The 9,747-nt window shown below is 34.1% G+C and overlaps 1 protein-coding gene across 1 annotated transcript in view; it reads left to right on the forward strand.

Moving 5' to 3' along the window:
* GORAB (golgin, RAB6-interacting) overlaps positions 1–9,747 on the forward strand; it is a 30,362-nt gene that overhangs the window by 14,812 nt on the left and 5,803 nt on the right. Inside the window, exons 2-4 of the mRNA XM_012657739.1 lie at positions 1,208–1,565; positions 3,822–3,923; positions 6,063–6,203. Coding sequence (XP_012513193.1) covers positions 1,208–1,565; positions 3,822–3,923; positions 6,063–6,203 — 601 coding nt within the window. The remainder of the gene's footprint in view (positions 1–1,207; positions 1,566–3,821; positions 3,924–6,062; positions 6,204–9,747) is intronic.

Here is a 9,747-nt window from a genome sequence, read left to right on the forward strand (position 1 = left end):
GATCAGTAGCCAAGAAAAAGTTCCTATAGCAAGATGCAGGGAGATACTTTATGTTTCTGGCTAAAATCAATAATAACATTTGTTTTGATAGTACTTCTGTCTCTCTAAAAAATATTTTCCATACATATCTCATTTAATTCTTAAAGCAACTTAATGCGTAAAGTAGAGCAGGTAATTTTCAACCAGTTTGAAAGATGAGGAAACTGAGGTATCAAATAATTAATTGGCTTGCCCGAGGTCACTGAGCTGGACATAAGCAAAGCTGGGACTGTGTCCAGAGCTCTTTACTTTGGGAAATTTAAATAATAAGCTTGTGTTGCTTCAAAGGTCAGTATGCAGAATTTAAAAGTTTTATTTGTGTTGTTCATTTACAAAGACTTATCATAACTTCAATTCCCCAGCATTTTATAAAGAATGCTACTTATAGATCTAATATGAATGTGAGTCATATTCTCCAGTTGTCTGCCCTAAGAGGTTAACACTGGCATACACAATCCGAAAAGTGTAATAGAAGTATTATTAGTTAGTTTATCCTTCAAAATTTTTTTCTTCTAGTTTTATCTTCCTCTATTGCTTTGTTCAGGCTGCTGTTAAATTAGTTTGACTGCATTGATTAGAGCCTGACTAGACTTTGGGGAATACAACCTTGGGTTGTTTTGCAATATGAAAGAAAATGATTTACGGTTAACTAGCGTCCCTAGAGATAAGAGACTTCACTCAATTACCTTTCTGTGATAGCATCTAAATATGTATCAAATTGCCCTAAAAGCTGTTAAAATTTAAGAGAGGGGAATCCCATTTGAAAACACAGCTACCATTTCATTTCAAGGGAGCAGACAGAACCATAAATCAAATTTAAGACATACCAGAGAATTCAGTTATCTCTCTAGTTTGGTCAAAATTACTTGATTCTTTGACAATTATCAAATCAAGTTGAAAAAGAAACCTTGCTTTGTGTCCTACGGCCCAACTCACAGCAATTGGTTTTTCTCTAAAGATACATTAAGAGCCTGGGCAGCTTTTATTAAATATTGACAGTATGATCTGAGAACTATTGAAACTCTACAGAAAGATGGCTCTTAAGAGAGAGAATGGTGTAGGGGAAACTCTAGAATTATCCAAGTTTAATGTTAATGTTTTATTTGCTTAGAGAAATTCTAATTTATTGCTCAAACAAATGAATTTTCCTTCATTTTCTTTTCTATAGATCCATTTGAATCACAGCGGCGTCTCCCAGTGAAGAAAAGTCGACAACAACTTCAGCGAGAAAAAGCCCTTCTAGAGCAAAGCCAAAAACTTGGGTTACAAGATGGGTCAGCCTCAGTACCTCCAGAGCAGTTGCTTTCTGCACCAGAACAAAGATGTAACGCTCAAAAACCACATTTTTCTTCCCCTACTCTTCCTAGTCCTCTTACTCTCACCTGTCCTGTTGGTGATGGAAAACCACAGGGTATTGAAAGTCAACCAAAGGAACCAGGACTCAAGAATTCCCATGATGGTCACAAAAATGTTGAGGTTCTATCCCCAAAGCCAGATTGCAAATTGGAGAAAAAGAAAGTGGAATTGTTAGTAAGTCTATATACCATGAGACTTTTCATTTTACCCTTTTTTTCCACTGGGCTTTGAGAAAATATAGTTTGTATGTTTTAACATTTTCTCTGTTTTACATTCAAGCCTAGAAATGTGATGAATAAACTATTAAAAAATAACTACCACCTAAATATAAGCCAGGCACTGTTAGGCATTTTATATGTTTTATGCCAGTTACTCTTCATAACAGTTTTACAATTCATGTTTATTATTTTAACTCTATAGATGAAGTATCTGGGACTCAGAAAAGATACTGTCTTCCTAAAGCTAAAACACAGCTAGTAAGTAGTAGAGTTGTGATTACATGTAAGTCTGTCTGGATACAAAGTCTGTGCCCTTTAGTCAGAATCGGTTCTTATTTGCATGGTATTGTCCCCCAAATTGATCCCATATTTCACCCTGTAGACTGCATCTCCATTGGCCAAAAACAGGGTGCTTGTGAAGAGACACGAAGGGTTGGTCAACGGAGAGAGTATAGGAAATCAAGGGGACTAGTTATATAATTCAGTTGCATCATTTGATTTCTTTTTATTCTTTCTTTATTGTCTTTGTATTAAAAACAGCCTACATAATTTAATTTAGCCACACTCTTGTGGAAATAGCCATTCTGTGACTCATGAATTCTTAGAATTTTTTATTTGGTCACTTATGTTTTAATACATACTATTATTTTTTTTTCCTCCTGATTTATTGCTCACAGGGGAGAAAGGATGGCATTTATTTCTGTTTTCCCTTCTCTGAGTCTTATATTTTTCTTGTATTTTTTCTAATTGGTGATATTTTTCTAATCTCTGCTGATATATAAGTCTATACCACAAATTTAAAATATTTCCTGCCCACTAGGGGTTTACAACTAAGAAACCATTTCGACAAGAGAAATAAAACCACATGAATTATGAAACCAACATTGAAAAAGTGCTTTAATTTAAATGTCTTGTAAGTGTAGTTTACCAGCAAAGGCCTGAGACAAGTGGGAGGTGAGTTTAAATTGAGCTAGATAATTTAGATTGGATGTCATCAGGAAAATTATTCTTTTTTTTAAGATACTTGGGAGAATTTTCACAGAAGACATGTAATCTGAGGAACCATTCCTGTAAACGAGAAATTCTGAGGTTGTAAGAAGGGGAAAGGAAAGCTGTCACAGAGAATGCTCAGAGATGACATCTCACTTCTCTGGGAAGGGAAAAGGATAAACCAGAGAACAGTAGAGAATTAAAGTGATGAGGAAGGACTGGAAGCCTAACAGGTTCACTCATGCAGCAAGATACGTCCAAGGCCTCTGAGAGGGCCTCGATCAAAATAATGGTTAGAGAAATTCCAGGTGTCGGTGTTGGAGATCACTGGGGTGAGAGTGCAGGGTGAGCTGGAACTGAGGCGCCTGGTGAGGAAACGACTGCAGTATCAAAATGAGAAATGACCAGCCTGAACTCTAAGGTGGAAGCTGTAGGAATGGAGAGAGAAAGACAATTTTGGAAGTGGTCACTAGGTTTGGAAGTAGAGACTTGTGGTATAATGGCTGTAAGAAAAGCAGTAATAAGAATAAGTAACTTTGCCATCACCTTGTTTAATTTGAGTTGACATCAAGTTCATGACTTTATGGAAAATTTTAATATATTTCTTTCAGAATCAGATAGATTGGAAGACAATACATGTTTTCAGATCTTTGAAGTTTTTCTGAAGCCCAACATTCCAGTCTTAGCTCATAGTGTTTTACTTTGTTTAAAAATATCTAAGGATTGGAAAAAAGTAAACGAATTGAAAGTAAATATATGAAATAAACATTGGTTATTGTCTGGAGGATAAGATGGTAGAGACTTTCATTATAGAAAACTAAAACATATAAATAATATGACATCAACTACAGACCAATTTATTTTGGTCTCCACTTTGCATATAATACATAATTAACTTATACAAATTCCTTTGTACTCCTAAAAAATGCCACAGTACTCTGGCTTCCAGTTTGTGGGTTCCTAGATTATATATATATAATGGATTTCAAGGGTCCAATTTATGTAAGCCTCTTTACTTCAGATCATAGTCTTTGTTCCTATTAGAACAAAATAATGAACTGCAGATGGGTTTCTTCTAAGAGGACTTTTGAAAGAAAATGTACATAAATCTTCTTGATTAAATTTTATACTTAGAGGACCGAGACTGGTAAGGTGTGGGGTAGGGTAGCAGTCTCTTTCATAAACTCATTTTTATGTTTTTTTTTTTTTGCTCCCCAGGCAAGAGAAATCCCGTTGGGAAGTCCTCCAACAAGAACAACGGCTGATGGAAGAGAAAAATAAACGTAAGAAAGCTCTTTTGGCTAAAGCTATTGCAGAAAGGTGAGGCATCTGAACCAGGAGTGGTTGTTTGTAACCTACAGTCAGTTCTTTCATAGTTTATATTTATTTTCCCATGTCCGTTCTAATAAACTGATATTTTCTCTGCAACTATAACTTTTAAGGCTAATAAACAAATTATGCTTTGTAAGTGATACTGAAATTTTGGTTTTAATTTATTAAGGAGAACTTTCTAAGCATAGAGCATATTTACTTTATAAATACAGTTGACAATTAAAACTTAAGGACCAGCATTAGTGTTTTCAGTTTTAACCATCTACACATTCATAAGAGAAGCAATGAATAGCACTCAGTATATATAAATTAGCAACAAATGCAGGTTATAATTTTGATATGGGGAGCCCTTAATCATCTGGTATGTAGATGAAAAAGGTTATTCCGCATAAGTGACTTACACTCCCACAAATCTTAATTGTGTTTCCTATGGGCATTTTTCTTTAATAATTTACCCTGCCTCCATTCATAGAGGATACATGATATAATTTAACCTTCGATTGATGACTTGGGGTCACTATTGTGAGCACTATGTGAGATTGAATTTTTGTCTCATCTCCCAGTGTCTAGCTCACCTCCCTTTCATTTACTGCATTGTACCAGGCCCCAAACAGGAACTTTCCCATTGGAGACGCTCTTCCCATCCCCCACCACTCTTGCTGCCCCCTTAGTTCGTAATTTCTGTCTAATCTCCTATGGCCTTAGGAAACTAAGCTCTGTCAATAAAGCAGTGGTTGCAAATAGCCAGAACTAAACATAAGCAAGTATTCAGTGACATTTTCTTTTTAGACCTCCAGAAAATTCTGACAAAACTGTTAATGCTTGAAGCTGGAGTATGTGTAGAGGGAGGGAAAGAGTCAGGGAGAAGGTAGGTGGGTGTAAGAATAATTCAGAATTTTGTCTGCCAGAGAGATGTATGTATTTGAAAATGGCTTTTTTTTTTTTTACTACTGGAATACTTTGATCTTTCATGAAGCTTAGGAAATATACAACTCACAAACTTATGTTTCAAGAAAACAAAACAACATGTAAAAGAGTAGTGTCCCTTTTTTTTAATCCCACAAGTGAATATTAAAAAATAGTGTTTTAGTAGTCTTCAATTTGGACAAGGTGGAGAGGTTGTTTACTGGAGATTTTACAAAAAGATTTATAGGCTCAGGACTTCTCTAAGTGCTTTTGATTTAGGACAGAAAGCACTGATACAACAAAAATGTAAGGAAATACGACATGCTTAGATTATTAATAAATGGATAGTGAAGTACTTGAAGTAAAAGAATCATACTGGTAAGTGAATTTGTAGGCAGAAAGGAAGGGTATTGCACAATGGAATAGAAATCAGAAGAATGTAAGTTGCAATATAGTGATTTTTTGTGGGGGGTTTTCTTCTCCCTTGAGAATGTGTGTGAAATTTTGAAACAAGTGAAATCATGATTAAAGGTTTGCTTTTGTATTTTCTTGTTCTGTTTCTTAAGTATATACTGTACTTGGGTGTAGTGAGGGGAGTGGAGGATGATGAGGTTGGTTGTGCTTTTAAACAAGGAAAGAAAACAGTGTTTTGGTTTTGAGCCCCACAAAGAATTTTGAGGACCTGTAGTTTTTCCTAGAGAATAAGAATCAAAGAAATAAAAGTTGGGGTCCTAAGAAAGTTAAGACCAAGTAGATGTTTTCAGATATATAAAGAATTGTTTAATGCAGGCATCTTTTCTTGATCATCTCTCAGATAAATATCAGACAAACAAAAATGGGCTTAGCGAGAAGAAGAATTTAAGCCTAGAAATTTGGAAAGCTGTTTTGGATGTTTCAGTGTAAAGGGAATACAGATACATTCCTTCAGTGTTTGTTCTCCTTACTGAATATAGATCTACAAGTGAACTGTTTACTGGAATTTTTTTAAAAGTCTTTTTACCTTATGAAAATAATATAATAGGAAATCTGGAAAAATAAGGGGAAAAAGCTCAAATGTTACCAGCATTTATTTTATTTCAATTTTTCTCATTTTTTTCTAATTTCCAAAAAATCATAAATTATAATCATATACATAGTATATTTATTGTTTTTTTACTTATATATGGATACATGGTTTTAAAACGTTTTTATTTTTCCCTACTCACATTCGTGATGTTCAAGATCCAAAAGAACTCAGGCAGAGACCATAAAACTAAAGCGGATCCAGAAGGAGTTGCAGGCTTTAGATGACATGGTGTCAGCTGACATTGGAATCCTCAGGAACCGGATCGATCAGGCCAGCCTAGACTATTCATACGCTCGGTGAGTTGGGGAAATTGAACTATAAACAAGGAGTATGATTTAATTAAAGCTTCTTGCTAACTGGTCCAGGAGCTTTTATGTTTATTGTCATTTAAGCCTCATAACTACCCTGATAGGTGTTGTATTTATTTCTCTTTTGTGCTGACTCAACTGTGCCCTCTTCTGTGAAATCTTCCTTTACTCTACCCTACCAGTTAACCTTGTTCACATGCCTGTTAGAGCAGTTCTTGAATTATTTATTTACATTTTAGTCTTTCCTGCTAAACCATCAGCTATTTAATGTTTGGAACTCTTTTTGTTATTGTTCAAGATCTAGCAAAGTGAATGTCTGAGTGACTTGCCCCAAAATTCTATTATTCTAACGCCAAGTCTATGTTCTTTCCATTAAAATTTTTGATTATCTGATATGGTCCTTATGTGATTGAAGCCTAGTTCTTACTTCAGTTTTCATCAGAGTAAGAGGATCTAGTTATTTTTTGAAAGCTTATGAATATTTTAAAGAAAATACTCTGTTTTGGAAACTTGAAAGTTTTTCCTCTTATTTTTTTCTTTTCCATTATACTCTGTACAAAATGGTTCGATACCATGTTTTTTTGGTTTCAACCACTGACATATTGTTAAAGAGAAAAAAATCATCACGGAGTATTTTTAAAATGAACTAACACATGTAAAGAATTACATGGACTTTGCAGACAGATAAAAGGGCAAAAAATTATGTCCAATTTCAGGGTTTTCAGTTCTTTCAACATTGCTTTAATCATCCTGGTTTGTCTTTTTTCACAAGGGAATGCTGTGTTAATGACTCAGTTTTGCATCTTTCTCAGTAACACTAGAAATCAATCAGAATGCCTCATTAGTCCAGGGTAAACCACAACATCAGAATGTTTATATAACAATTTAATAAAGCGGAAATGCTTGATTGTGGTTTTTAATTCACTGTTCAGTGTTTAAGAAAGAGATTTGTGGTTGTCCTTGTGATTTTTATAATTGTTGTTTGACCATATGCTATTAGGCTTAATGGGTTGTCTTTACTAATTAACTGCCTAAATTAATGCCATCAGTAGCTGATAACTAGAGATTCCAGATTTCTATTAATAAGGTTACTAAGGAGGTAACTAAGATTTTATTAAGATTAAACTAAGCCTTGATTTTTAGCACATTTTATTCTCTGTAACATAAGTTTGCCAGAGGAACATTTGTATGCCTTTGTAGCCTTTTATATGAATAATTCATATAATAAGTTACATTACTGGGTACCTCAACAGAAAAGTAATCTGATTATGTTTTAATTCTGTCCTAGTGGAAGCTGGAGAAGGATGCCACTTTGTATTGAATATTATATAAGAACCGTCATAGTGTTTTATCCTTCAAAAAACTACAAAGAAAGTGGGATTACTTGTTAAAGGAGAAAACATCCTATAATATATAAATATTCTTAATGAAATTTTAAGAAATGTTTACATCTTTAATAAGCTGAAGATGACAGTTTCTCATGGCACTAATATTAACAAAGTTGTATGTAAATAGATGTTGTGTGAGGCTATTTTTAAAAACCTAAGCTCTTGAGTTAAGTAAGGCCATAGACAGTTGTGACTAGAACCAGAGTTGTGTCTTGTTCATGTGTAAGATTAAGATAACATTTTCTAACTTTGCATTTGTGGTTATTGAGAAATTATAGGTTGGTAATATAAAATTATGGTTGAGATTTCTCCTGGAAGATAATCCCCAGGGGAGTGAGTTTCTATGGGAGTTCTCCTTGATTTTTCTTTTTTTTTTTTTTATTTCAGCATATTATGGGTGATTTTTCTTTTTTTTTAATAAAAATATCTTAGTTCTACAGTGCTTGGTACAGTGCTAATCCACAAAAGGTTCTTAGATAGTGAATAGGCCAGAATTTGCTTTAAAATTGGCTTTTGCAGAGCAGTGTTAGGATAGACATCATTAAGGGGAATAGCACTTTGAGCCAATTTGAGAGCTGCTGCTGCTGCTGTTCACAACCACCGTTATAATGTTACCATGTGCTGCGTAGACCAGCTTATAAAATTCAGAGTAGCTGCATGTAGAACATTTTTTTGAATCACTATTTATCGTCCAGGTTTAATAGATACCCTCATATACACAAACACACACACACAGAGGCAAATATTTTTAAATCATTTTATGAATAATTTACAGAGGAATAAAAGGGATTGAATAAAACAACTTTATTTAAAATTTTTCATAAGAATGTAAACATAGTAAACCTCTTTGTATCAAGTAATGTTTGACTATTATATGTTTCACATTATAAAAAGCTGAAAGAATATAGTTATATTATTTTAGCAACACAGGATGTTCCTGATATTTGTAAAATACTGGGGTGATTAAGTTCTTCCTGTTGAAACGATTAACTCTATGAGAATGTCATATTTCCTTTTTATCCTTAGAAATATATTTTTTACTCATTGATTCTTGATTTTGAGAAAATTCACCTAGAATGTATTTTTCTGAAGACTTATACTCTGAGATTTTATTTATATGATCAGTTTCACTATCCAGACTCTAGAGTGTGTCTTTGCATTTGTATTGGTTTCCGAGGACTGCCATAACACACTGCCACAAACTGGGTGGCTTAAAACCACAGTAATTTCTTCTCTCATATTTCTGGAGGCCAGACATCCAAGTTCAAGGTATCAGCAGGGTCTTGCTTCCTTAAAGAGTCTCTAGAGATCAGTTCCTTGCCTCTTCCAACTTCTGGTGGCTGTAGGCATTCCTTGGCTTGTGGCCACACTGCTCCATTCTATGCCTCCATAATCATACCACTTCCTCCTCTTCTCTCTCAAAACTTCCTCTGCCACACTCTTAAAAGGATACATATGATTGCACTTAGGGCACAACTGGATAATCTGGAATAAACTCCTCTCGAAATTCTTATCTTAATCACATCTTTTGCCATGTAAGGTAATTTTTACTCTTTTGTCACATGAAGTAATACTCACAGGTTCCAGGAACTAGGAAGTGAATATCTTTGGGAGCCCATTTTTTTAGCCTGCCACAGCATTTATCTTTTGATTTGTCTGACAGTGGCAACATGTCTTCCTCTGTCCATTTTCTCCACTTTGCTAGTACCATATAGGCACAAAATGAAAAAATATTAATTCTTAACTGTGTTCAATGAAAACTAAGAACAAGTCACAAAGATGGTATTTTCAGTCTTCTTTTTATACCTTCTGGAAGGTCATGTAATACTTTGGACAACACAATAAGGAAACTCGACAATGATTATTTTATTATTGCCTCTTCCTTTTAGATCATTGTATCATTTTCTGGTTTTTTATTTTAATTTTTTAGCATAAATGGGAATAAATGGTGAGTAATGATGAAATAATTCCTAGGGAGATGAAATGGCAAAATGTTTCAAAATATAGGAAAAATAATAATACCTATAATCCCATCATGTATCTTAGCTTTATAAAAGGGTCCATTGGACCCATCTAGTGATTGAAAAATGGAATCCATTTTGTTCTGTTTTTTTAAAAATAAGTAAATTTTCCTTTTTGTTATT

The sequence above is a fragment of the Propithecus coquereli genome, unplaced genomic scaffold, assembly GCF_000956105.1.
Source record: "Propithecus coquereli isolate 6110/MARCELLA unplaced genomic scaffold, Pcoq_1.0 Scaffold56, whole genome shotgun sequence".
In the NCBI taxonomy this organism is placed as follows: domain Eukaryota; kingdom Metazoa; phylum Chordata; class Mammalia; order Primates; family Indriidae; genus Propithecus; species Propithecus coquereli.